This window comes from Lipomyces arxii (genome assembly GCF_038497795.1).
Source record: "Lipomyces arxii strain Phaff 12-163 unplaced genomic scaffold V1512scaffold_3, whole genome shotgun sequence".
NCBI lineage: Eukaryota > Fungi > Ascomycota > Lipomycetes > Lipomycetales > Lipomycetaceae > Lipomyces > Lipomyces arxii.
This window is the reverse complement of record NW_027117702.1, coordinates 177200-200142: the sequence shown is the minus strand read 5'-3', so window position 1 is coordinate 200142 and position 22943 is coordinate 177200. Positions and strand designations below refer to the sequence as shown.

General features: G+C 46.4%; 16 protein-coding genes across 16 annotated transcripts; 7 read left to right on the top strand and 9 right to left on the bottom strand.

Moving 5' to 3' along the window:
• The first annotated feature begins 86 nt into the window (after positions 1-86).
• On the top strand, positions 87-1403 carry V1512DRAFT_258956 (chorismate synthase). The gene is made up of 3 exons (XM_066915541.1): positions 87-164; positions 218-360; positions 406-1403. The coding sequence occupies exons 1-3, from the start codon at positions 140-142 to the stop codon at positions 1366-1368; spliced, it is 1131 nt and encodes a 376-aa protein (XP_066772921.1). The 5' UTR covers positions 87-139; the 3' UTR covers positions 1369-1403.
• On the bottom strand, positions 1265-3087 carry V1512DRAFT_258954 (uncharacterized protein). The gene has a single exon (XM_066915540.1). It carries the CDS (start codon positions 2913-2915, stop codon positions 1395-1397), a length of 1521 nt encoding a protein of 506 aa, XP_066772920.1. The 5' UTR covers positions 2916-3087; the 3' UTR covers positions 1265-1394.
• Positions 3088-3164: 77 nt separating this feature from the next.
• On the top strand, positions 3165-5169 carry V1512DRAFT_258953 (kinase-like domain-containing protein). The gene is made up of 2 exons (XM_066915539.1): positions 3165-4061; positions 4109-5169. The coding sequence occupies exons 1-2, from the start codon at positions 3498-3500 to the stop codon at positions 4916-4918; spliced, it is 1374 nt and encodes a 457-aa protein (XP_066772919.1). The 5' UTR covers positions 3165-3497; the 3' UTR covers positions 4919-5169.
• Positions 5097-5948, bottom strand: V1512DRAFT_258950 (tyrosine phosphatase family-domain-containing protein). The gene is made up of 2 exons (XM_066915538.1): positions 5805-5948; positions 5097-5763 (listed from the first exon to the last, which is right to left on the bottom strand). The coding sequence occupies exons 1-2, from the start codon at positions 5848-5850 to the stop codon at positions 5198-5200; spliced, it is 612 nt and encodes a 203-aa protein (XP_066772918.1). The 5' UTR covers positions 5851-5948; the 3' UTR covers positions 5097-5197.
• A 561-nt stretch (positions 5949-6509) lies between these two features.
• V1512DRAFT_258949 (ICE2-domain-containing protein) lies at positions 6510-8086 on the bottom strand. Its single transcript, XM_066915537.1, has one exon. It carries the CDS (start codon positions 7979-7981, stop codon positions 6677-6679), a length of 1305 nt encoding a protein of 434 aa, XP_066772917.1. The 5' UTR covers positions 7982-8086; the 3' UTR covers positions 6510-6676.
• Positions 8087-8216: 130 nt separating this feature from the next.
• V1512DRAFT_258947 (maintenance of mitochondrial structure and function-domain-containing protein) lies at positions 8217-9326 on the bottom strand. Its single transcript, XM_066915536.1, has 4 exons — positions 9220-9326; positions 8938-9167; positions 8642-8889; positions 8217-8591 (listed from the first exon to the last, which is right to left on the bottom strand). Exons 1-4 carry the CDS (start codon positions 9289-9291, stop codon positions 8248-8250), a joined length of 894 nt encoding a protein of 297 aa, XP_066772916.1. The 5' UTR covers positions 9292-9326; the 3' UTR covers positions 8217-8247.
• Positions 9327-9357: 31 nt separating this feature from the next.
• On the top strand, positions 9358-11486 carry V1512DRAFT_258945 (uncharacterized protein). Its single transcript, XM_066915535.1, has 5 exons — positions 9358-9755; positions 9801-9855; positions 9897-10038; positions 10087-10482; positions 10527-11486. Exons 1-5 carry the CDS (start codon positions 9465-9467, stop codon positions 11440-11442), a joined length of 1800 nt encoding a protein of 599 aa, XP_066772915.1. The 5' UTR covers positions 9358-9464; the 3' UTR covers positions 11443-11486.
• V1512DRAFT_258943 (uncharacterized protein) lies at positions 11443-11839 on the bottom strand. The gene is made up of 3 exons (XM_066915534.1): positions 11820-11839; positions 11668-11777; positions 11443-11622 (listed from the first exon to the last, which is right to left on the bottom strand). Exons 1-3 carry the CDS (start codon positions 11820-11822, stop codon positions 11523-11525), a joined length of 213 nt encoding a protein of 70 aa, XP_066772914.1. The 5' UTR covers positions 11823-11839; the 3' UTR covers positions 11443-11522.
• Positions 11840-11948: 109 nt separating this feature from the next.
• Positions 11949-12444, top strand: V1512DRAFT_258942 (transcription initiation factor IID, 18kD subunit-domain-containing protein). The gene is made up of 2 exons (XM_066915533.1): positions 11949-12119; positions 12165-12444. The coding sequence occupies exons 1-2, from the start codon at positions 11964-11966 to the stop codon at positions 12369-12371; spliced, it is 363 nt and encodes a 120-aa protein (XP_066772913.1). The 5' UTR covers positions 11949-11963; the 3' UTR covers positions 12372-12444.
• V1512DRAFT_258941 (uncharacterized protein) lies at positions 12407-14296 on the bottom strand. Its single transcript, XM_066915532.1, has one exon. It carries the CDS (start codon positions 14137-14139, stop codon positions 12475-12477), a length of 1665 nt encoding a protein of 554 aa, XP_066772912.1. The 5' UTR covers positions 14140-14296; the 3' UTR covers positions 12407-12474.
• Positions 14297-14400: 104 nt separating this feature from the next.
• Positions 14401-15158, top strand: V1512DRAFT_258940 (mitochondrial 37S ribosomal protein mS23). The gene has a single exon (XM_066915531.1). The coding sequence runs from the start codon at positions 14415-14417 to the stop codon at positions 15090-15092; it is 678 nt and encodes a 225-aa protein (XP_066772911.1). The 5' UTR covers positions 14401-14414; the 3' UTR covers positions 15093-15158.
• Positions 14806-16192, bottom strand: V1512DRAFT_258936 (putative methyltransferase-domain-containing protein). Its single transcript, XM_066915530.1, has 6 exons — positions 15810-16192; positions 15690-15761; positions 15411-15642; positions 15347-15367; positions 15272-15301; positions 14806-15229 (listed from the first exon to the last, which is right to left on the bottom strand). Exons 1-6 carry the CDS (start codon positions 16166-16168, stop codon positions 15152-15154), a joined length of 792 nt encoding a protein of 263 aa, XP_066772910.1. The 5' UTR covers positions 16169-16192; the 3' UTR covers positions 14806-15151.
• A 38-nt stretch (positions 16193-16230) lies between these two features.
• V1512DRAFT_274438 (nucleophile aminohydrolase) lies at positions 16231-17183 on the bottom strand. Its single transcript, XM_066917779.1, has 4 exons — positions 17134-17183; positions 17068-17087; positions 16419-17020; positions 16231-16374 (listed from the first exon to the last, which is right to left on the bottom strand). The coding sequence occupies exons 1-4, from the start codon at positions 17166-17168 to the stop codon at positions 16270-16272; spliced, it is 762 nt and encodes a 253-aa protein (XP_066772909.1). The 5' UTR covers positions 17169-17183; the 3' UTR covers positions 16231-16269.
• Positions 17184-17350: 167 nt separating this feature from the next.
• Positions 17351-19079, top strand: V1512DRAFT_258931 (uncharacterized protein; the record flags this gene model as incomplete). The annotated part of the gene is made up of 2 exons (XM_066915529.1): positions 17351-18904; positions 18948-19079. The coding sequence occupies 2 exons, from the start codon at positions 17351-17353 to the stop codon at positions 18978-18980; spliced, it is 1587 nt and encodes a 528-aa protein (XP_066772908.1). The 3' UTR covers positions 18981-19079.
• Positions 19080-19167: 88 nt separating this feature from the next.
• On the bottom strand, positions 19168-21082 carry V1512DRAFT_251671 (glycoside hydrolase superfamily; the record flags this gene model as incomplete). The annotated part of the gene is made up of 2 exons (XM_066914684.1): positions 19168-20876; positions 20923-21082. The coding sequence occupies 2 exons, from the start codon at positions 21080-21082 to the stop codon at positions 19168-19170; spliced, it is 1869 nt and encodes a 622-aa protein (XP_066772907.1).
• A 582-nt stretch (positions 21083-21664) lies between these two features.
• V1512DRAFT_258929 (NADP-dependent oxidoreductase domain-containing protein) lies at positions 21665-22866 on the top strand. Its single transcript, XM_066915528.1, has 2 exons — positions 21665-21757; positions 21802-22866. The coding sequence occupies exons 1-2, from the start codon at positions 21730-21732 to the stop codon at positions 22782-22784; spliced, it is 1011 nt and encodes a 336-aa protein (XP_066772906.1). The 5' UTR covers positions 21665-21729; the 3' UTR covers positions 22785-22866.
• The last annotated feature ends 77 nt before the right edge of the window (positions 22867-22943 follow it).

Sequence of the window (22943 nt, the reverse complement as noted above, 5' to 3'; positions counted from 1 at the left end):
AATTTAAGTTAACCCTGAATATCAGGAGTCATTCCAGGGTTGATCTAACGCTCTAAACACAGTGACACTCAGCACAAATCAGTCATTAAATTTGTTTACACACTTTTTTTATGTTCGTCTGTTTTATTCAACAAAAACCATGTCGTCTTTTGGAAAGGTTTTCCGTATGTGAATTGGAGGGCATTGTCTTATTGCGTGAATGCTTATCAATTACTAGGTGTCACAACGTATGGAGAGTCTCATTGCAAGTCAGTTGGATGCATTGTCGATGGCTGTCCTCCCGGCATGAAATTGGTCGAAACTGATATCCAGACCCAGTTAAGCAGGCGGCGTCCTGGCCAATCAAAGCTCACTACTCCAGTATGTCATTCATGTGCTTACATCTACAATAACTAACAAACTCAGCGTAATGAGAAGGACTTGGTTCAGATTCAGTCCGGGACAGAGTTCGGTGTCACACTTGGAACTCCGATTGGAATGATGGTCAAGAACGAGGACCAACGTCCGCATGATTATTCTGAGATGGACAAATACCCCCGCCCGTCGCATGCGGATTACACCTATCTCGAAAAGTACGGCGTCAAGGCGTCCAGCGGCGGCGGGAGGTCTAGTGCGAGAGAGACTATTGGCAGAGTTGCTGCTGGTGCGATTGCAGAGAAGTACTTAAAAGAAGCATACGGAGTCGAAATTGTTGCCTTTGTCTCCGCAGTCGGCGATATTGCAATCGAGCGAGATTTTAGAAATGAGCAGTTCCAGGACTTGCTCAACAACATCACTCGTGAACAAGTGGACGATGCTGTCCCTGTCCGGTGTCCTGTGCCTGATATCGCAGAGAAGATGGTCGAGCTTGTAGGAAAATATAAGGAAGCCAACGACTCCATTGGCGGCGTCGTCACCTGCGTGATCCGTAATGTCCCAATCGGTCTCGGCGAGCCGGTTTTTGACAAGTTTGAAGCAGAGCTCGCGCACGCCATGCTCTCGATCCCAGCCACCAAGGGGTTTGAGATTGGGTCAGGGTTTGCGGGCACGGCCGTGCCTGGCTCGAAGCACAATGACCCGTTCTACCAATCGGGCGACGGCAAGTTTCGGACAAAGACAAACAATTCCGGCGGTATTCAGGGCGGCATCACAAATGGCGAGAACATCTACTTCTCGGTCGCGTTCAAGCCGCCAGCGACAATTTCGCAGCCACAGAGCACCGCTACGTACGACGGCGTTGACGGCGTGCTTGCGGCAAAGGGACGTCATGATCCTAACGTTGTGCCAAGAGCTGTCCCGATTGTCGAGGCCATGGCGGCTTTGGTCTTGATTGACGCTGTGCTTTTACAGCTTGCCCGAACGGCTAGCAGAGGATTGCTCACACATTAAGTTACATTAATTAAAATAAAAGTTTCTCATCGTGATACAAGTGACTCGTCTCCCACCAGCCACCGCATTTTTTGCGGAATTTGTTCCTCGATCACTGTGGATGGATCGGGATTCGTGATTCGTAGCTTGGATCTTCTCGTAGTACTGACCAAAACTTGGACCTCGCGGTCTCTAAACAACTCGTCGATATCTTCGTCCGCTTCGGCAGGCGGCACAGTTTTAGACATGTTGACACCGAGTCCTACACTTGTGCTGCTCCGGCGTCTATTATGTAAGCTGCGCAGGTTTGTTCGTATACTTGCGGTCAAGTCACTTGGCTGTAACTTTTCTTTCTCGACTGGATTCGGGTCTGAATATTTATTAAGCCACGACCGCCGCCGTTCTTCCCACGATGTTGCGGACCCGGTGCTGTTTTGTTTTCGGTGCCAAAGAAACACACCGTCGTTAGAGTCTGGTGTCATTGAGCCCTGAGTCCTTCGCTGGTTGCGACGACGGTACATGATGTACATGACTGATGCAAGAATTAACAGTACAGCGAGAACGGTGCTGGTTGAGATTGCGGCTATTGAGCCTGGCGAAAGCGTGCTTGAGTGAGCCATGTGATTTGTTGAGAAGGAACTGACGTATGACCAGTTGTTTATGTCGATCAACAAGATGTCGGGCTCGGTCGCGTTTGTGAGTGCAAGAATGACGTTCTGCTTCAAGATTGCGATTGCTTGGACGTACGACATTGTAAAGCTTATAGTTTCCCACGCCCATGCTTGCTGCGAGATGTTGAGCATAAGCAAGTTTGGATTTGCGTGTCTACCGTCGACGTAGCCCCCGGTCAACACAATCAAGCTCTTGTCTTCTGAGATTGCCAAAATCGGGTCTGTCCGGCTGTCTATTGCGGAAGCGTCTGCAACCAAGGTGTAAGACCATTCCGAGTCAAAGACCGCAAGCTGATTCATGCCGATCCAGCCGGCAGACGCCATACCACCAAACAAAACTACTTCTGTATTTGTCGTGACTGCGACTGCGTCTCGTAATGGGACTGGCGGGTTGGGGTTTGAAGGGATTGAGAAGGCGTGCGATGTTGGGTTGAATGCGCATAGTGAGTTGTAGTATATACTTGATGTTTTTGTAGGACACGCACCACCGAACACGTAGATTGCAGAAGAAGCAGGGTCGGTAAACAATGACGAACCCTGATGATACATGGGTGCGTTGGTGACGGAAAGATCAGACCAGACGTCGACTGAAGTATTGTACTGTGCCACTTTTATTGGCGATCCGCAGCTGCCATAGAATGCGTAGATTGACGAGTCATTTGCAGGTGTAATAAGTGAGTTCAAGGGCGGACTTGATAGTTGTGTTATAGCCCCAGATTCTAGATTTGAGGCCAAAGATGCGTTCGCGATTGTTGCCGAAACGCGAAAGAATGTGTTGTTTGTTGTATGTAGATAAACAGAGTCTACAGACTGAAACGAAAGTGCGTTTGCCGTAAGTGCAAGAGTTATTAGCGCAATCAGACCACGACGCATACGCGTGTTGTTGAGGTTTTCCATAATTTTGAATGTAAAATGTTTAAAATGTTTAAAACGCGTGTGATGGAAATGCTTGACTTAGAAGTAAATAAACAAACCGTGAAGTAGTGTAATTATGGTATAAATGTAGTGTTGCTATTACCATAGCTAACAAATAGTTTATTGCTGACTCAGTCTCGCTAATAATTGCGACACAATACCCTTAGATTTATATGGTGATCGTCATTGATCAGCAAGGTATGGATCATGCGGTTCTATATAGTTCTATATAAATAATGGTATTATTCCATGTTACAAAAGAACAAGAACAAAATCAAAAAAGCAACGAAATTAAAGCAAAAACACACTACAATTTAACTTGAAAAAATAATTTAGCTTAATTAGGAAATGCAACTTCATTAAGGGTCTTGTGCTAATTTTTGGGGATCACCAGTTTTGCCGAGTCTCTCTCTCTCTCTCTCTTACACTCACTCTCACACACTACAACGCATACACTTCACATACACAAAAACACACATTTCAAGTTTCAATTAAATCTGACTGCACATTTCAAGTTCCAATTAAATCTGATCTGTCTAATTGAAAAAAAAAAAATAAAAGCAAATGCACTTTTTACCACTTCTTCGCTCTTTCAGAGATCGCAATGACGGTGGTGATCGTGAGAGTACTAATAGTAGTGGTACTATTACTACCACTACAAATGAATCTTCGACTGCAAATGAAATTGATAAAGGAAAACTGTTTATTATAAAATCAAGTTCAAATAACAATTTAAATAACAGTCTCGATCCAATTTCACACTCAAAGATCTACTATTCATCGTCGTCTTCATCTTCTTCATCGTCTTCACTTGTCAATGCCGCCCAAGAACTTACTATCGTTTCTTCAACATCAACCCCGGCCTCACTAACTTCAACTGTCTCAATCACCCCGCTTCCCCTCACTGTGGCTTTACTATCAGCAAACAACACAACAATGACTATTAATAATAACAATAACAATCACAATTCAAATTGCTTTGTTAAAGAAACACATTCAATCAGTATGGACTATGATCCAATATCTGGCCGGAAAACTCTAAATACTTATGAAATTATACATGAAATAGGTAGAGGTCAACATGGTAAAGTGAAATTAGGTCGGGATTTGACTACTGGCGACTATGTTGTACGTAGATCGAGTATGTTTTGTTAAGGCCATTTACTGATCATTAGGCAATCAAAATTATGAATAGACTAGGAAGACCAAGATTAGGTAGACCACTTCGGCCTGGATTAAGTCAAGAAGAAAAAATTAGAAGAGAGGTCGCAATATTGAAGAAATGTAATCATCCTCATATTGTTAGATTACGAGAAGTACTTGACGATCCGTCTTCAAAAAAGATTTTTTTAGTACTGGAATACGTCGAACTTGGTGAAATCAAATGGCAAAATGATGATGGGTCTCCAGCAATGTCAATAGATTATGCTCGGACCATATTTCGTGATGTTGTGCTTGGTCTAGAATATTTACATTATAAAGGCATCATCCATCGTGACATCAAACCTGCAAACTTGCTCATGACAAAACAAGGTGTCATCAAGATCTCTGACTTTGGTGTGTCTTACATCTCCAGTCTGTCCGGAGAAGATGACGAGCTTGAACTGGCAAAGACGGCCGGCACCCCGGCTTTCTTCGCGCCGGAGCTGTGCTACAACGATCCAGACCAGCCTCGGCCACACATCACAAATAAGATCGACATTTGGGCGTTAGGAGTAACGTTGTTTTGCTTGTTTTACGGTCGATGCCCGTTTACGGCTGACAACGAGTTTGAGCTGTTTAATGTAATCGCCAAAGACCCACTCGTGTTTCCGGACGAGCCGGCAGTACCTGAGCAGGCGAGAGAGTTGCTGATGAATTTGCTACACAAGGATCCGACCAAACGAATGTCTATTTCCGAAATCAAGCATGTTCCATGGGTGCTCGAAGGTCTGACGCCTTCACAGCTTGAGGATTTTCTATCGAGTAAGTTGTTAAGCCGATGACGGTTGGAAGAACACAATACTACCCAGTTTGGATTAACGAATTTACGGTCGGCACATATATATGGTTTGTTTGGAATATACAATGGGATTTGCGGAGTTTTCTATGTGGTTTTTTATTATATATTATACAATGTCTGTGTAGTACTTTATGATTATGACAAACAAGCACAGGCGTTTAAGTTTGTTTTGCTGTTTTAATTTGGTCTAATGTTTATACTTTATGAATGTACAACTAAACTACATCTTTCTCATTTTGATTACGTAGTTGTTGTCTTGCTGCTATGATTGTCGCATTCGTTGCTTGTCTTGGATCCACATTTGTTCTTGCTTAATGTACCATTTCGGCAGGAGTTGGACTGGAAACTTTTGACAATTGTCGACATCGCTATATTCAGTCAATTCCCCACTATGCGTCTCGACAAGTCGTAATTTCGGGATCGAGAACTTGTTCAGATCAACCATTTCAATGTACAGCTCGTACAAGTACTGTGATCGGTCGAACGACATCTCACGATACTCGTTAATGATCGATGACAAATTCCAATGCTGTAACTTCCTCAACACACCAATAAACGTGCACGACATGTCGATGATTAACAACGGGCAATATTTAGTGTTGAGCACATATGACAGACATTCTTGCACGACGTGGTCCGGCAACAATTTGAACTCCTCTTCCGACATTTTCCATGCCGAAAACTGCATGTGCTTAATCACAATACCATGCTCTCTTGCAAACAAATGAACCGCAGGAGACGGCGGTTGCTGGCCTATGCTGAGAATGGTCGTCAATGACAAGGTCTCAAGAAACGGGAAATTCAGCCGATCGATCTCTGCGCACCGGTCTGCTTTGTTAGACAATTCAATGGCACAGTAAAGTACTTACAAATGTTCTCCTCAACTATGCCAAATAGTTCTGGCGGTGCCAGCATTTCTCATTCATTTGCTTGTAGCAATTACAATTGAGATCGATTTTGGACCCATATATTTTAAGCCGCACATTTAATCTGAAGGTCAAAGTAGACAGCACATGTAATTTGAGGGTCTAGTGTCAACGCATATAAGGCGACAAATTTTATTTTTTCTGTCACAGTTTCTTTGCACGAAGAATCGCAGTCGAAGCAACAACCGCGGCGTTTTACAATGCCTTATATGCTTTGGGGAAAGTCTCCGGCCTGGGAGGAATCTCGCGAGAGGTTTTTGTGTGGAAACACATGGTGATAATCTCACTGCCCGTAATCCGCAGTTCAGTGTCTGCTCTTCCTAGTCTCGGGTCCGTATATGTGACCTTGTGATGTTGATGAGTATGAAGGTAACTTGCGTTGGTCCCTTGTGGGTGTGTTTACACATGCTTATTTCGGCGATATTTATTCTTGAACGCGGCGGATTCCGTCGTGTCGAGTAAGAAGTCATAGTTATGCGATTCAATGTCGTGAATGACACGTTTTGTTTGTATTACGTGTTGGCACTGAACTCAATGGAGCTTATTCTTGTGCAAAGAAACATATTTTTTGAAACTGTTTGTGTGTCTGTTATTTGGACATGACGAATCGTATAGTCAAATATACCAGTTTCCTGTTTTTGTTTTAACATGATGAGACAATAGCAAACATAGAGTCAAGCTCCGAGGGATAAATATCCTCAAAGACGAGAATTTGCATTCATACTCTGATTATTATTCTGTTGTTTTTCATTTCCTGTAGCATGATTTAAGCAATGCATTAGAATAGTGTACAATAAATAGTCATATGCCCTTCGTCACTCGGTTTTCCAGTGCCGCGTCAAACTCTCGTTCCTGCTCTCTTTACCATAAATGATTTCAGACGCATACAAGCCAAGTGTGACAAACGAGTTCACCCAACTCCAGAGCGGCCACGACTCAAATGTAAGCCCGAAGACTTCGGTCTGGTTGCTTAAGTATCCGAAATGTTGCATCAGTAAGTGCGCGTAGACTGCAATCAACACGCAGGGAAAATAAGCAGTCACAAACACCGCACTCGTTGGTCCTTCCTCTTCTTCCTCCTCTTCGTCGTCGTCCTCGACCGCGGTCCCGTTGGTGCGGTCGTTGGCATTATTTTGTTTTGGTCGTGAATCACTGTCCCGGATGGCAGGTATGATTTGTGTGGTTGCAAACAGCACCAGCACGCGATACGCCAAACTGACGACGACAGAAGGCGTGATGGTCGAGACCGCGGCGTTAATGAAGTCAAACATGGTCACGAAACTAGTGGGCACAGTGGCGGCCAAAGACGCGACGACTGTCGCATAGCTGTCGACAATCAGTTTCGGGACTGGTGGGAACTCTGGTGATGCTGGCGTTGTGCTTGTAGTGGTATCTGAGATTGTGGGCCGGAAATCTGTAAACGTCTCGTAAAGACAGTAGACCATGTATGACACCAGCAAACTGGATTCAATCAGGTTGCCTTTACCGGAAACGACACCGTAAGCTGTTAAAAATGTGGTGCAAGTCAGCAAGACGCCGATCAAGGTCGCGTTGCCGATGCCGATTGTGATTGGGAATGTGTATATTCTGTATAAAAAGTAGCATGCGCCTGTGATTATGCTTCCCGACGCGACCAGCAAGACAATGGTCCACAGGTCCGAGTTGCGCTTGACCAGCCACCGTGTGATTTGACCGGCAGCCTGGATCGCCAGCAATGTACAGAATCCTTCAAGGATCGAGAACCCTGCGGTCGCATGCTGAAGAAAGAACTGCCACGGGATCAAGACCTTGCTCCAGACCGCAGCATGAATCCCGCGTTCAGGCACAGCGTAAATATTCAGAAAAAATATAAACAGCGATGGTATGATGACGTGCTGGGAGTAATACACCAGATGCGTCGCGGCTGAGAACTTCGTGTTTCTTCCCAGCAATCTGATCGTGGCGAGTGAGAAGTAAAACAGCACAAGCGTAACAGTAAACGCAAGCCCGCAATCCTCGCCGCCAACGTCGAACGCGAGCGGGATAGTGAGCACGACAAGCAAGAGGTAGATTGAGCTCGTGAAAATGCCGAACCAGGTCCACAGCCGGCCGGTGCGGCGTGACCCCTCATGCCGGGGCATTTGGGTCCGCTGATGTGGTTCGACTGGAGTGTGTGAATGTGCGAGCCAAGAGCGTTGGCGTGTGCTCGAACAGTGTGTGTTGATTAGGCTTCCAATTGACCCTTGATCGGTGAAAAAAAAGTGGTGAAGTTGGAATACTGGGACGTATCACCTAACCCTATATTCACTGCCTCCTGACCCCCTTAAATACAATCCTATATGAAAGACTACATGTATCATACTACGCACAGAAATATTGTGAAAAAAAAAATATACATAAATTACACTTACGCACTAACGAGAGCCATCCGCTTGAGCGTGTTAAATAGTTCCATCTGAGTCTTGATCGAGTTGGAAAGGTACACGACAAGCAGAACGTCCTGCAGATGCGAATTGAACAGACGTTCGAGTTCTTCGGGCTCTATCTTTGGAGCCAGACTCAGGTTCGCCAGTAGATATTTTCCAATAGCAACATTTGCTGGGCTAGTTCCGTCGACAACGCCAGAAACGTAAGCGCTGACCCGGTCGAGCATGTCAAGCACGTCTTCGATTGATTTCTCGAGACTGCCAATATCACTCACGATACTTGTGCTTCGTGTTTCTGTACTTTTGGCACTTGCGACCAAATCCACTAAATGTGTCAATACAATATCGTAGTCAGTAAACATAGAAACAACATACGGCCACTGCGTTCGGCTTCACTGTATCTAATTTCATGCGGAACAGGCACAAACAGACATCCTTCCAGGATCCGCTCACGGTCGACACCGACACCAGTTGAGACATATGTGTTGATTGTCATGTCAGCAGAGGGTTCAGTCTGCATTGTCAAGTGCACTGCTGGATGAGGGAAAGTGCCATCAGGAGCAGATGAGTAGAAATAATGAATCAAGGCCGAGATTGTGTTGAGCTCAAGCGAAGTCGAGTACCTGAATGATTAATATTTGATGACATGTATTCTGATCAAGCAATTATACCATCCAACCAGAATCTCCTTTGGATTTGCCTTATGATGCAGATTGTACATTGTTTTGTGATATTCCATTCCAATCTCAACCTGTGACCCTGAAATCGTGTGAGGAACAGCAAATGACGTCTTGATTTCAATCTCTGTTCCATCGTCCGATCTTGTTCCGAGTAGTGACCCAATTACAGGTTCTTGACCTTCTGTTCGCCTGAGGGTATGGTCAAGGATAGTGAACAGTGCCTATGACTTTGTTTAGCGTGATTACTACGCGCAATTAGTATCGATAAAATACCTGAGGATGAACAATCACGTTCAACGGAGTCGCGTTCGAGCTCGACGGACTTGATAAATGCAAAAACGACATTTTTGTGGTTGAATTCTATTTAATGTGTTTTTTTCTTTCGCGGACGAAGAAAATTTGAGGTTGCACAGCCATTCTGCACTAGCCATGCTAGTATCAGCCACATTTGTGAGCCGCACTAATAAAGTCCCAATTTATTTTTTTGTTCGACGAAATTAAGTGAAAAGTCAACGGAAATGGCAGTGAAGAAAAGGAAAGGCGAGGAAACAAAGGTGGCAGAGCAGGAGGTCATGGATGAAATTGAGTCAGAACAGTCAGAAGAATCAGATGGCCAAGAAGATCATGAAGATCCGTTTAGCTATCATTTTGCTAACCCTGACATGGACCTGATCAAGAAGATGATTGAAGCAGCCCAAACTGAAGGATGGAAGAGTGAAAAACCTATCAAGGACGAGAAATTCAGTGTTAGTATACAAAGACCAGGTGGAATGAAGTTGCACGATAAATTGAGTCTGAATGGACTGAAGGTAGATAGATCTAGTGAGGTCAAAAGAAAATGACTGATTGAGTAGATCAAAAACAGGCTTATTACGCCTTTTAGCGCGCTGAATAAGAAATACGCAGCTGGTATTATAATTGCCTATACTCAGTTCATTGCTAACTACTAGAATCCGGCTATTCAGCACTACAGCATTCCGTCGCTGTACCTATGTTCTCTGGTCAGGACTTGCTATACACTTCAAGAACGCCCAAGAACGGACGTGAACTACAAAACATGTACACTTTGCATGCTCTAAACCACTTGTTTAAGTACGTACTATCGTGTCTCTATCGCTATCGCCATCACTAACGGACTAGGACCCGCGACACGATTTTAAAAGATAATGCAAAACTAGCACGACAACCTGACGACAGCCTGGAGCTACGAGACCAGGGCTTTACTCGAGCCAAAGTACTCGTCATTTTACCAACCAGACAAGCAGCACATGACTTTATTGAGACTGTCATTTCGCTAGCAGGCACGACCCAGCAGGAAAACCTGAAACGGTTTAAGAACGAGTACTATTCGAGCGCAAAGCTGGCAAACACAAAAGCGGACGATTTCAGAAGTTTATTTGACGGCAACAACGACGATAATTTTAGGATAGGCGTCAAGCTCACGCGTAAAACCGTGAAGCTCTTCACAGAGTTTTACAGCTCAGACCTGATTGTCGCCAGTCCCCTCGGTCTGCGTCTTGCTATTGGCGATAAAACGTACGTGTCAGAATTGTGCGCATCGCATGTACTGACAATGACAGTGACAAGAAACGTGATTTCGACTACCTCAGCTCGGTCGAGGTCGTTATCGTAGACCAGGCCGCCGCGTTGGCGATGCAGAATTGGGACCATGTCACCCAGATCTTTAGCCATTTGAATTTGATCCCGACAGAGTCCCACGGGTGCGACTTCAGCCGGATCCGGAACTGGTATCTCGATAGCGAGGCGAAGTATCTTCGCCAGACGCTTGTGTTTGCTGAGTTTAACACGCCGAGCATCAATGCGTTGTTCTCGCATCATATGAACAACGTCGCAGGCAAAGTCAAGTTCCATCCAACCTATTCCGGCGTGCTGACTGACATTGGTGGCCGAATGCCACATGTGTTTATGCGCATCCACGCCCCGACGCCACAAGACGATCCAGACAGACGGTTCAAGTACTTTGTCGCCAAAGCCCTGCCGTCGCTCATGCGCACAACATCGGCCTCTTCCGCCGGAGTATTGATTTTCATTCCAAGCTACGTCGACTACGTCCGAGTGCGGAACTATCTCGAGCAGGAACACATGGTCAACAAGAAACTCGGCGCAACCGGATTCGCGTTCTCGGCAGCGAACGAGTACACGTCCGTGTCCGAGTTGACCCGTGCCCGTGCGCAGTTCAAGGCCGGCCAGACAAAAATATTCTTATACACCGAGCGACTGCACCATTTCCGGCGCTACGAAATCAGAGGCGCAGAGACAGTGTTTATGTACGGCTTGCCCGACAACCCGACGTACTATGCTGAGATTTGCCGGTTTTTGCTGAGGAGTGTGAGTGAAGGCAAAGCCGAAAAGGGGACCGTGTCGGTCAAGAGTATGTTTTCAAAATGGGACGCACTAAAACTCGAACGTGTGGTCGGATCAGGCAAGGTCGCGAAGATGTGTGCAGGCACTGGAGACGTGTATGAGTTTTCGTAATAATATTGTACAGTAATTCATTATTCATAAATATTTTATTGAGCCATTAAGGAGAACTAGTAGTCAGTATGGTCAGTGTATTAAAACCAGTAACATACGGCCATAACGACGCAACATAGCGAAACGTACGGACTGAGTCGTTCGCCTATCCGAGCAGCTTTCCAAAAAATTCCAAAGAACCTGTTCTGTTAGCCACAGTCAAGCGTACGAGTGTACGCATCATACCCATGTCTGTTTCTGTTCATTATGGCTGGTACCATTTGATGAGCGTACGTCGCCGTACAGACGAGCAAAAGTATGACGAGTAAAAGTGATTGAAAGTTAAATAAAGCAGACTGCGTATTAGTACTCAATCACGCCCCAGAAGTGATACTCACCATTTTGACTGGTAACTGTGTTGACTGCGTAGACTGTGTGAACTGACGATATAGAATAAATGGGGTTAGGGATAATCGGGTTAGGGCTAAATACTGCTACCGTCTATGCATCGCGCTTCATGACAAGACAAAAAGAGCATCAAAATGTCGGCAGACGGAATATCAAAGCGGCGGAAATTGCCGAAGTTGTTTTCGGCAAACGTACGGGCGTTGATGTACGCGTATGGAGACGTCCCGAATCCAACAGTTGAGTCTGTCAATGTGCTCGAGGACATCTTGACTGATTATATAGTTGACATGGTGTGTATTGTATTGAATTATTTTGGATTTAGACTGACGGAACAGTGTCATGAGGCCTCACGATTGGCAAGGACTACGAATAGAAACAAGGTGCGGATTGACGATTTCAAATTTGCGCTTAGAAAAGACTACGTCAAGCTTGGACGAGTTGATGAACTGCAGCGAATGTCAAAGGAGATTCGTGAAGCCCGCAAGACTTTTGACGATTCAGAGGGCAAATCATTCAAGACTGGCGGTGGAGCAGAGAAGTGAAAGTGTATAATAGGGAATTACTGGAACGACCAGGAAGACAATGTAAATTAATGTATTGAACCAAAGCGCCTGATATAATGCTACATGTATGTACAAAAACCAACTAAACGGTAGACAGACTGTTGAACCTAACTGTCCTTCGTTTTGGAGGCGGTCGGTTGAGAAATTCTCGTCTGAGTGCAGCCTCGACCCAGCCAACGGACTCGGCGCATGTGTCTGTAAGATCGTGGCCAAACTTCCGCTCGAGCTTATCTCTGAGCTCCTTAACGCCTGCAACGTTCTTGCTCGTGACAGCCATGGCCCGGAGCGCCCATACCAACAGGTCGCTCCCGCCATTGCCCAGTTCGCGTCCGAGCATGTCGTCAATTAGGCCCTGTAGCTTGTCGACCGACCACTCAGACCCTTCCCCCGCATGCGTGTAAAATCCTTTGAAAATAACCAGGTAAGCCCGTGCGCGGTCGCATTCAAACATGTCAAATCTATCGAGCGTGAGAACGGTCATGTGGATATCCCCAATTGCAGTGTAGTAGCAAAGTAGCGGGTCGTACGTGTTTGCACGCGGTACGATCTGGACCGCGTCATCGCCGGCTGTGGAGTACGAGCCGTACGCCTCAACCTGGTCTTTTCTCTTGTCTGCCAGAATGGCAAAAATGTAATTTAGTCTCCGGTGCTCGCGATCGCTCAAGCGCACTTTCCGCCACCCGTTTGCTTTCGCCCGCGACTCGATAAACTGCACCAGCGCTTCTGCTGCGCGGATGTCGCGACACCTGACCAGCGCGGTCACAACGGTCTCGAGCGAGACAATGTCGACGATTTCGTGCGTGGCAACCATTTTCTCGTACAGGACCTGGACTGCGATGCGGTCGCGCAGCTTGCCATACCGGGTAAGCATGTTCAGGTATGTGACTCTGTCCGGAGCAATGTTGCGGGCCCGCATCTCGCGAATCACGCTGCTATACACTGCCATGTCTGAACACAAACTCGCAGACGCAAGCAAGACGTTGAAAGCGGCCGGTCCAGTTTCAATGTGGCCGTCGAGCTCCATGTCTCGGAAACACTCAAGAGCGCGAATTAGTCGCGACCGGCCGCGGTCTTTGGCAAAATGGTACTGCAAAGAATCAGTCGCTGCAGCGTATGCTATCCGGACCACGTGTTCGCGATACGAGACTGCCATGTGACAGGCTTTGAGATCTTTTAGTATGACTTCATATTGATCGCCAAGGACATAGTCTTTCTTGCTCAAGAAGGAGTATGAGAGTACAAGAGAGTCAAGCATTGTGGGGGATATGTTTAGTGGCCGAGGTAAAGGCAGGGCCATGTATGCTTCAAACACTGCCTCGACCGACTTAGGTGAGTATCCTTCCATTTCTGATCTGATCTGAGCACGTCTAAGTGCCACTGACTTGTCTGAACTCAGCGAGCCTATGAAGTCGGTCTGTGCTCGAGAGACGGGCTGATTCTGTATTTTGTGAGTCTTGTTTGTTCTAATTTTTGTATTTGCCAAAACCCAAGCTGATAAAGCCTTTTTCAAGCTGGGTTGATCATTCTGATGTTCTTTCTCATGTTCATGCACATGTTCACCATCTTCAGACCACGTCCCATCTTCAGTCGGCTGTACAGCATTGCGGACATGCGCCATCTCTGTAGTGTCTGTCACTTGCAGTGCAGAGCTCGAGTAGTCTCTCCGAGGACGACATCGAGCCAGAGCCGCTGTGTATAGAGATCTGGCAAGAAGCGGAGTCGCGTAGCAGCGAAGCCGCGACCACATTGTGGTGAATTTCAGCAGAAGAGCACCGGTAACAACAGTCTGACGGAGGTCTTAACAGTATCGACAAATATATCTTCTGCTTTCCAAGTGCATATCTAGCTCAACCTGTATATAATTTTCCAATTGGCGTGCAATTGACTTTTTAAAGGAGATATCGTGAAGACGTAGATATTTTTTTAAAATTCATGGAAAGTAAACCCTAGTCACGTGACTGACCAAGAACGGGAATTGAATTTTTCGGATGCTCAGTCGAAAACGTTTGGACAAACAGCAAGATGAAGCCACAGAAAGAAGTCGTTACAATTTTAAAAAGGACATCGAAACTGCTAGCGAGCGGGACAATGCACGGCGAGCCTGCGTGGTTCAAGGCGCTTCTCGCGACGCCGCCGTCGACTGATTTTACACAGATTCTGTCGACACGGCCTGCCGTGAACGGGGCCGGGAAGAAACTGAGTGTTGCGGAACGGTTCAAGCCTCAAGAGTTGGTGTATCCTGAAGACGAAATCCGAAAGCTTTTTTACGAGCAGCATCCATGGGAACTGTCGAGGCCTCGGATCCTGATTGAGCGGGATGCGTTGGATTTCAGACGGCAGGACTGGAGTAAGCTGCAGCAGTTATATCAGCAAGTTGATGGCGAGAGTGTGGTTCAGCGGACAATGTGGATAGCCGAGAACGAGGGACTGGACAAGATGGAGGCGTATAACAAAGCCAGAAAAGAGTTTTACAAGATCCGGTCAAAAGAAGCAATCGAGAATCAGACGTTGGTTGAAGAGGCCAAGATGGTTGGAGGAGCGTTTGCAAAGTCACATATTGAGAAGGGAATTGAGCTTGAGAAGAAAGCGCTGAATAGGTGGAAACGGGCTGCTGCTTTGGCGTCGATGAAGCGACAGAGTAGAATTGGCATGGCGGGAGACGAAGATAGGAAGGAGGAGCAGCAGAGGGAAGAGGCGTGATGTAAATAGACTAAGAGGCGCGATGTAAATAGACTAACGATATAATATGTGATATGATGCTATTTGCGTTTGGGTATCAGGCGATACAAAAAAACGGTTTCTCGTGAGAATTCGGGATATTCCTTGTAATTTTTGACCTATTTTATTAGAACGGAAAAGGCCAGAGACGAGTTACTGACTTCTTCAATAATGAAAGACTTTCGAATAGACTGTTATGTCAGTATTAGACCGACATCGTCACATGGAGAGCATACATGAAAGAATTTATGGTCAGCCTGAATAGTTAGCATAAAGATATCGTGACTGCAATAGACATACCCTTCTGCGCTTTTTGTAACTCATTAAAACAAGAGTATTTGGCCCAGTTAGATCCAGTAAAGTCTTCTCGAGTAATGGAAACGCAGGCTCAAAGTACACACAGTCAGCAGCCAAAATAACATCAGGAACCTTCATTCCAGACGAGTCAGATCCCCAGTCTAGTTCAGTTGGGGTAACGATATCCTCAAGTCCATTTAGTCTAACATTTGATGTCATTAACCCCATCATGTTTCTAAATATCAGCACACGCCCAGAAACAGTAAACAGTAAACAGCGTACATTTGATCAGTTATCGTGATCTTGATATTTTCCTCATGTCCAGCATTCTTCATTGCATTTCCAAGTACAAGACTGTTCAATTAGCTGATTCTTATACTGTTCATATGTATCGTCACACACCCTACAAGTCCAGTCCCACTTCCGAGCTCAAGCACCCTCACGACATTGTCTTTGGCTCTCTTCCACACTTGATGACCAACATACGACTCATCATCTTTCGCAGACACCAAATATCGCGACAGCAATTCACCAGCAGGCCATAGTTTGCCTCCACACCCAGTCGCACCTGCATCGTGTTGCAACTTGACACTCGTGCCATTGAAATCAGCTTCCAACACCCCGGCATGGGTCGGGACGTACTCAAGCCCGGCAAACGTGATGGACTCGACAGGAACAGGAACGTCAAGCTTGAATAGACCTCCTGTCTCGTCACTTTCACTTCCTGAACCGAAACCGCCCAAACCGTCAAGGACGGGCATGTTGAAGTTGGTGGGAGGTAAAGTTTGAACCCTGAATCTTATGATCTTACAATTACATGTGTGTTTATATATATATATATATAACAAAATGCATTAGCTATTTACGCACTATTGGTCTGTCCTCTCGGTTTCTTCTTTGCTGCTTCTGCTTCTTTTTCAGTCTCAATATCTTTAACGAACTGCTCAATACTGTCAAAGTCCAGCATCTATTAATCAGTATCATCCCACTAAACACATAAACACAACTCACCTCAATGGTCTTGCCCGGTGCCATTATAGCAATCTCAATATTACGTGCTCCAGTTTGAACAACCTCTAACAGACTCTTAATGGCAAGTCTAATAGTCTTCTCCCTGTCCATATCGGCTTCGTAATTCTTTTCCAAGAACTCTCTCACGGTCTTACTCGATCTTCCAATCGCATTAGCTTTCCATGCTGAGTGTATACCAGATGGTTCAGTCTGATACAATTTGGGTGTGTCGTCGTTAGGATCGAATCCAATGACCAAGGTCGAGATTCCAAACGGACGAACTCCACCAGACTGTGTATACTTCTGCTGAACTCCAGCAATGTATCTCGTCAGATACTCAATCGTCACTGGATCCTCAACCGTCAACCTATGCGATTGTGCTTCTGTTCGTGCTTTATCGACCAACACTCGGGCATCAGCATTCAACCCTGCAAACGCCAGACAGACATGATGATCAATCAACGCGATCTTGGACGGAGTGATTCTGACGTCCTGTAATTTCATCGCCGTTCGTTTCTCGCATCCAAGCACAACAACAGACTGTCCCTTGACTCCAACTGCGCATGTTCCTCTCTTGACTGCTTCGAGTGCGTATTCGACCTCTGTTCTATTAGCATTCTCGCGATACACTTTTCTAATCTGAGCATACGAAAGACGTGACCATCGGGACTGATACATGTTAAAAACAGCAGCAAATTCTATCATCAAAACGTACCTAAACACGGACAAGGCTCGATCGTATCCACTCATTCTGTTGTTTGTTCGTATTGACTTGATCTCGACGGACTCCAGCGCCTTCTACTTATAGTACAACACCCTCATATATGGTACAATACCCTTTTATCGTAGTACAACACCCTCATACCTGTGCAATAAATTTCACGGCATCCCAACCTGCAATTCGTATCCTTCACTTCCCCACAATCCCGAAAATGAGACTGTTCTCTCTCAGGGCAGCGTCCACTCTGTGCAGACAATCTGCCCAGCACACGTTTCAGTTCACTCGCCAGTTCTCGTGCACTGCCCTACGAACAGCCGGCCAGACGAAACAGGTCGTGCTCACGAGCGAAATGTATCCCGACATTCATCGCGATTCGAGGCTCGGAAATGTCACGTCTGCTGACGTTGACCACTTCAAGTCGATCTTACAACCTGGCTCGGTCTTAACCGACGACACTGAGGATTTGTCTGGGTTTAACGTGGACTCAATGAGGAAGTATCGTGGTCAGGCTAGAGTTGTGCTCAAACCCCGGACTACAGACGAGGTTGCTCAGATTATGAAACACTGTCACGAACGCAGACTTGCGGTTGTTCCCCAGGGCGGTAACACTGGTCTTGTCGGCGGTAGTGTGCCTGTGTTCGACGAGATTGTCATTTCGCTGGGACTCATGAACAAAATTAGGTCGTTCGACAACGTCTCGGGTATTCTTGTAGCGGACGCCGGGTGCATTCTTGAAGCCACAGACAATTTCCTGGCTGAACGAGGGTACATTTTCCCACTTGACCTCGGCGCAAAAGGCTCGTGCCATATTGGCGGTAACGTGGCTACTAATGCTGGAGGATTACGATTGCTCAGGTACGGCAGTCTTCACGGTTCCGTGCTCGGACTCGAGGCCGTCATGGCCAATGGGACAGTCGTCAACGGGCTCGGAAAGCTGCGCAAGGATAACACAGGGTACGACGTTAAGCAAATGTTCATTGGGTCCGAAGGCACGCTCGGTGTCATTACCGCGGTCTCGATTCTGTGTCCGCGTCGGTCTAAGGTCGTTAACGTTGCGTTTCTCGGGCTCGAATCTTACGAACAAGTCCAATCCGCGTTTGTCAAGGCTAAAGCAGACCTGTCCGAGATCTTGTCCGCGTTTGAGTTTATGGACAGGGAATCCATCAACGAGGTCGCAAAGTACTCTGAGCTTCGTCGTCCGCTTGACGAGCAGCATAATTTCTACGTCCTGGTCGAGACCTCGGGGTCTAACCCGGAGCACGACGAGGAGAAACTGAACAAGTACCTCGAAGACTTGATGGAGTCTGACATCATTGAGGACGGTGTGCTCGCAAACGACGAGACCCAGCTCAAGAACCTATGGACCTGGCGCGAGACGATTCCGGAGTCGCTCGGAAAAGCTGGCGGCGTGTACAAGTACGACGTCTCAATTCCGTTGCCGGAATTATACACTCTGGTTGAAGACACTCGGACGCATCTGGCCAAGGCTGGTATCAGTATTGGGACCGAAGACTCGGTCGTGGTCGATGTTGTTGGATACGGTCATTTAGGCGACGGAAACTTGCATCTGAACGTGGCCGTCAAGAACTACGACAAACATATCGAGCATTTACTTGAACCGTGGGTCTATGAGTGGATTGAAAAGCGACATGGCTCTATTTCTGCTGAACACGGACTCGGGTTTGCAAAGAAGAACTACATCCAATATTCCAAGGACCCGAGTATGATTTCCGTCATGAAGAATCTAAAGACCGTTTTTGATCCAGTAAGTCTTTCTTCTTTACTATGATTTTCAGCTAACGAGACAGAACGGAATCATGAACCCGTACAAGTACATATAGGACGTGTCGATGACGGGTACGCATAAAAATAAAGCATTAGATTAAAAGTACAATCATCTAGAATACACCAAGTTACGACTTTGTCCCTACAATACAAAATGTTTTGTAACCAACAGACAAGTAATCCTACATCATCAAGAATCATTCAAAACATCAAAAAAAGTATCAAAAAAGAAAAAAGTTAAAATTAAAACGCGTCAACGACACCAAATCGCTGCTCGACGCCAAACACGCCAGGCAGCTTCCACTCATCGTCTTCAAACGTGAAGTACACGACGTTGCCGTTAGGATCAGTCGCGTCGCGAATGCTGGCAATCGCAACAGCCTGGAAATCCACGCCAGCAACGGCAAGTCCGTTCGACTCGGCACCGGCGCTAGGCCAGCCGGTTTCAAGCACGGCAACAGGAAGACTGTACTCACATGCTGCGCCGACAAGACTGACTTGTTCGTTAACGTACCTGCCCGCGTCCGCAGCTGCAACACCGGCGTCGAAGAACGGGTGCACGTTTACACCGGCCGCGTCAAGAGCTAGACATAAAGTGCCGGCAAATTCGATCAAAACAGACGGAGTCTCGGCCGTCGTGACCGGGCCAGCAAACTCCACTTCACGGAGTTTCGCACGAGCCGCGACAATGAAGTTTGCTAGCTCGGCCGCAGTAACAAAGTCGTTAAACACGGCCTCGTTGCCAATAACGATCATGTCGACGTAATCCCACGTTTCACGCGGAAGTTTTGTCATGGCATCAATTTGCTCTTGCGCGCCTGAAAGCCCGGTCTCACCGTTAATCGAAGCACCGAAAATTAAGCGCACGCCTGCAGACTTGGCCGCGTCGACGATGGCCGTCAGCGCGCCGCAGTCGGTCGAGTACACTCTGACTGCACGGAAACCTTTTGTGGCAATTCTGGAAATGTCGGCTGCAATCTGTTCCCCGGTCTTACACACGCCGTCACGAGTGTACGGCGCGTACGAGATTGCCCACGGACCAGGAGCGGAGCTCTCGAGCTGTGGGAGTTCGGTCGTGGGTTCGAGTTTCAGCGCGAACTCTTCATGCGGATACAGCATGTCGCGCTTGGCAATGACCGGGGCTGGAGTCGCAGACACGATAAGCATGGTAGCTTCAGTCACAGTCGTCACGGCGCCGTTAAAAGTGTACACGCCCGGTGAGCAGGACACGGTCGAGTAAGCGGTTTCAGTCACGACAGGTTCAGTCACGACGACTACTGCTGGTGGGTACATGGTCGGGATCGGAAGCGGCGTTGGGAGCAACGTCGCGGTCGAGCAGGGCACAGTCACCGTTTGGTCTACGTAGACTGTTGTTGTCACGTCGCCAAAGGTGTACACACCGGGACTGCATGTCGTGGTGGTGTACGCAGTAGAGTAGGACGGGGTCACGGTGATCATGACTGTGACGGTTGAGAACACGGTTGACGTTGCTTCAAAAAGCTCGGTCGTGGTGGAGATTTCTGGCAGTGAAGTCGACGTTGGGGGAGGAGGGGTAGACGAAGTTGTCGAAGACGTTGTTGAACTAGACGATGTAGACGATGTCGAAGATGTGGACATAGTGGACATAGTGGACGTAGTGGACGTAGTGGACGTAGACGACGTAGACGACGTAGACGATGCGGTAGAACTGGTAGACGTAGACGGCGTAGTTGAGGTAGTGGGGGTATAAAACAGAGTAGTCTTGATAGTCTTGACAACGGTAGAGGTATAATCAGTTGAGGACGAAGTTGAGTTGTTCACTCTTGGTTTCGGAACAGCAGTTGTTGTCGGGAAAACAGTGACGTAAACATACTCCACATCAGTTGAAGTGTAGCTAACTGTTGACGATTTTGAAATCAAAGATGACGACGTTGATGATGTTGATGGCAATTCCATGGAAGACATGGGAGGGACTGGAATTGTTAGTTCCGAAGGGATTGCGTATAATAGAAGGCATACCATAATCAACGAGCCAACTGGTGACATAAGTATAACAATCACAATCATCGCGTTTAAAAACTTGTGGGGAATTATCACGTTTGTGTCGATGATGAACATGAGCGCGAGCCGAGACAAGAGACGCGACGGAGGCGAGAAAGACGAGGCTGAGAAAACGCATGATTTTGATCTGGCAAGCTGGAAAAAGGAATGGACAGCACGAAGACGACGACTGGTACGCGTATAAAGGAGTGAACCGCGTAGAAGACAGACGCGACGCGTCAGGCACAAAATGGCCAACTGTGTAGTTAAAGGAGAGGGGGAAGAGGTGTGGGGGGGAGAAGGATGTATGAAAGAAAGAGAAAGAAAAAGAGGAAAAATAACTCACGAAGGGGCGCGGTTCTGTGGACGAGAGGTTTGTTTACGTGTAGAGTGTTGATGTGAGGGTTTTGTACTATTTTGATTAGACGTGTTTTTACGTGTTTTTACGTGTTTTTACGTGTTTTTATGTGTTTTACGTGTTTTACGTGTTTTACGTATTTATAACGCGTTTTTACGTAATTTGATAGATTCATGTGCATTTATTATAATTTATATTGTGAATAATGTATAGAATAATAAATAAAAATACGAAATACAGTACTTGACTACTAACAAAATCGGAAAATAAAGCGAGGAGCGGGATTTCGGGGTTTACCAAGTGCCGTTATCGGGTTAAACTAATTTCGATGTCGTCACTCTCTCGAGCCCCTTTGACCCAGACAAGCATTTTAGAACCATCGAAATCACCTCAATTGATTTAGATTGAACTCCTGATTAACTGTATGAATGGCTACAAAGAATCGTATTATTTTAGGTGAATTTTATTTAAATGTAATTGATTGCCCTAATCGTCCTAAGGATGTATGACATTCGGTCCAGCTACAAGTGATACTTCTCGTATCACGTCAATGGACGAGACAAAAGAAGCATTCCAATACTTTAAAGACCGTGGATATACCGAAATTGATACTGCACGTAATTACACTGGTAAGCTTCAAGAATCCTGGACTGCTGAAGCTGGATGGAAGAACTACGGGTTCAATATCGCGACAAAGTGCTGGCCAAATGTGGCTAAACAGCACTCGGCTGAGAAGTTGAGAGAATCACTCGAGAAATCGCTGTCAGAGCTCAAGACGGATTCTGTTGAAGTTTTCTACCTGCATGCTCCGGATCGGACTGTGCCATTCGCCGAGACCGCAAAGGCAATGGATACTTTACATAAAGAAGGCAAGTTCAAGATCTTTGGAATCTCCAATTTCTCTGCGTTTGAGGTGGCCGAGATTGTTACCATCTGCCGTACAAATGGATGGATCCAGCCTACGCTTTACCAGGGTCGCTACAATTGCATCACCCGTGATATTGAGGAAGAGCTTATTCCGGCGTTGAGACACTACGGTCTTGATATCGTCATTTTCAACCCGGTTGCCGCTGGCTTGTTTTCTGGGAAGTACAACCGTACAGCGGAACTGCCTACTGAAGGTCGATTCCGTGAAGGTAACATGCAAGGAAGCATTTACAGGTCTCGATACTTCCGAGAGTCGTACTGGTCTGCGCTCGATGTTGTGCAGCCTGTGGCCGAAAAGAATGGACTTACTATGCTTGAGATTGCACTCAGGTGGATGGTCCATCACTCTGCTCTTAAGCTTGGTCCTGCTACTGGACGAAAGGGAGATGGTATTATTATTGGAGTTTCTCGGCTTTCGCAACTCAAGGACGACCTTGATGCGCTAGAAAAGGGTCCTTTACCTGAAGACGTGATTAAGGCACTTGATAAGGCCGCTAAGTTTGTTCGACCTGATTGCAATCCTTACTGGAATGGCAAACTTGAATACTCTTACTAAATGCCGGCATGTCCAGAACAATGCTTTTTTCATATCGCCAAACATTTATGTAGAACTCACTAATCAATCCTTACTACACTTATTATTATATAGACTACTATATTGCTCTTTATTTGAACTCGAAAACTTCACGATTTAACCACATTTCAAATGTGTAAA

What these genes read in the sequence shown, in the direction of transcription:
- V1512DRAFT_274438 (XM_066917779.1), bottom strand. Translation starts at nt 17,168, where the DNA reads ATGAGTGGATACGATCGAGCCTTGTCCGTGTTTAG. An exon ending in CGAGCCTTGTCCGTGTTTAG is followed by an intron (nt 17,088 to 17,133) that starts GTACGTTTTGAT and finishes AACATGTATCAG; the next exon opens with TCCCGATGGTCACGTCTTTC. An exon ending in TCCCGATGGTCACGTCTTTC is followed by an intron (nt 17,021 to 17,067) that starts GTATGCTCAGAT and finishes CTAATAGAACAG; the next exon opens with AGGTCGAATACGCACTCGAA.
- V1512DRAFT_258950 (XM_066915538.1), bottom strand. Translation starts at nt 5,850, where the DNA reads ATGCTGGCACCGCCAGAACTATTTGGCATAGTTGAGGAGAACATTT. An exon ending in CATAGTTGAGGAGAACATTT is followed by an intron (nt 5,764 to 5,804) that starts GTAAGTACTTTA and finishes CTAACAAAGCAG; the next exon opens with ACCGGTGCGCAGAGATCGAT.
- V1512DRAFT_258940 (XM_066915531.1), top strand. Translation starts at nt 14,415, where the DNA reads ATGAAGCCACAGAAAGAAGTCGTTACAATTTTAAAAAGGACATCGAAA.
- V1512DRAFT_258942 (XM_066915533.1), top strand. Translation starts at nt 11,964, where the DNA reads ATGTCGGCAGACGGAATATCAAAGCGGCGGAAATTGCCGAAGTTGTTT. An exon ending in CTGATTATATAGTTGACATG is followed by an intron (nt 12,120 to 12,164) that starts GTGTGTATTGTA and finishes CTGACGGAACAG; the next exon opens with TGTCATGAGGCCTCACGATT.
- V1512DRAFT_258929 (XM_066915528.1), top strand. Translation starts at nt 21,730, where the DNA reads ATGGCTACAAAGAATCGTATTATTTTAG. An exon ending in AAAGAATCGTATTATTTTAG is followed by an intron (nt 21,758 to 21,801) that starts GTGAATTTTATT and finishes AATCGTCCTAAG; the next exon opens with GATGTATGACATTCGGTCCA.
- V1512DRAFT_258956 (XM_066915541.1), top strand. Translation starts at nt 140, where the DNA reads ATGTCGTCTTTTGGAAAGGTTTTCC. An exon ending in GTCTTTTGGAAAGGTTTTCC is followed by an intron (nt 165 to 217) that starts GTATGTGAATTG and finishes ATCAATTACTAG; the next exon opens with GTGTCACAACGTATGGAGAG. An exon ending in AATCAAAGCTCACTACTCCA is followed by an intron (nt 361 to 405) that starts GTATGTCATTCA and finishes TAACAAACTCAG; the next exon opens with CGTAATGAGAAGGACTTGGT.
- V1512DRAFT_258945 (XM_066915535.1), top strand. Translation starts at nt 9,465, where the DNA reads ATGGCAGTGAAGAAAAGGAAAGGCGAGGAAACAAAGGTGGCAGAGCAG. An exon ending in TGAGTCTGAATGGACTGAAG is followed by an intron (nt 9,756 to 9,800) that starts GTAGATAGATCT and finishes CTGATTGAGTAG; the next exon opens with ATCAAAAACAGGCTTATTAC. An exon ending in GCTCTAAACCACTTGTTTAA is followed by an intron (nt 10,039 to 10,086) that starts GTACGTACTATC and finishes CTAACGGACTAG; the next exon opens with GACCCGCGACACGATTTTAA.
- V1512DRAFT_258949 (XM_066915537.1), bottom strand. Translation starts at nt 7,981, where the DNA reads ATGCCCCGGCATGAGGGGTCACGCCGCACCGGCCGGCTGTGGACCTGG.
- V1512DRAFT_258936 (XM_066915530.1), bottom strand. Translation starts at nt 16,168, where the DNA reads ATGCCCGTCCTTGACGGTTTGGGCGGTTTCGGTTCAGGAAGTGAAAGT. An exon ending in AGTGGGACTGGACTTGTAGG is followed by an intron (nt 15,762 to 15,809) that starts GTGTGTGACGAT and finishes CTAATTGAACAG; the next exon opens with TCTTGTACTTGGAAATGCAA. An exon ending in GTTACAAAAAGCGCAGAAGG is followed by an intron (nt 15,368 to 15,410) that starts GTATGTCTATTG and finishes CTAACTATTCAG; the next exon opens with GCTGACCATAAATTCTTTCA.
- V1512DRAFT_258954 (XM_066915540.1), bottom strand. Translation starts at nt 2,915, where the DNA reads ATGGAAAACCTCAACAACACGCGTATGCGTCGTGGTCTGATTGCGCTA.
- V1512DRAFT_258941 (XM_066915532.1), bottom strand. Translation starts at nt 14,139, where the DNA reads ATGTGGTCGCGGCTTCGCTGCTACGCGACTCCGCTTCTTGCCAGATCT.
- V1512DRAFT_258947 (XM_066915536.1), bottom strand. Translation starts at nt 9,291, where the DNA reads ATGTCGTTTTTGCATTTATCAAGTCCGTCGAGCTCGAACGCGACTCCG. An exon ending in ACGTGATTGTTCATCCTCAG is followed by an intron (nt 9,168 to 9,219) that starts GTATTTTATCGA and finishes ACAAAGTCATAG; the next exon opens with GCACTGTTCACTATCCTTGA. An exon ending in TGAAGCCGAACGCAGTGGCC is followed by an intron (nt 8,592 to 8,641) that starts GTATGTTGTTTC and finishes TGACACATTTAG; the next exon opens with TGGATTTGGTCGCAAGTGCC.
- V1512DRAFT_258953 (XM_066915539.1), top strand. Translation starts at nt 3,498, where the DNA reads ATGCACTTTTTACCACTTCTTCGCTCTTTCAGAGATCGCAATGACGGT. An exon ending in TGACTACTGGCGACTATGTT is followed by an intron (nt 4,062 to 4,108) that starts GTACGTAGATCG and finishes ACTGATCATTAG; the next exon opens with GCAATCAAAATTATGAATAG.
- V1512DRAFT_258943 (XM_066915534.1), bottom strand. An exon ending in ATGAACAGAAACAGACATGG is followed by an intron (nt 11,623 to 11,667) that starts GTATGATGCGTA and finishes CTAACAGAACAG; the next exon opens with GTTCTTTGGAATTTTTTGGA.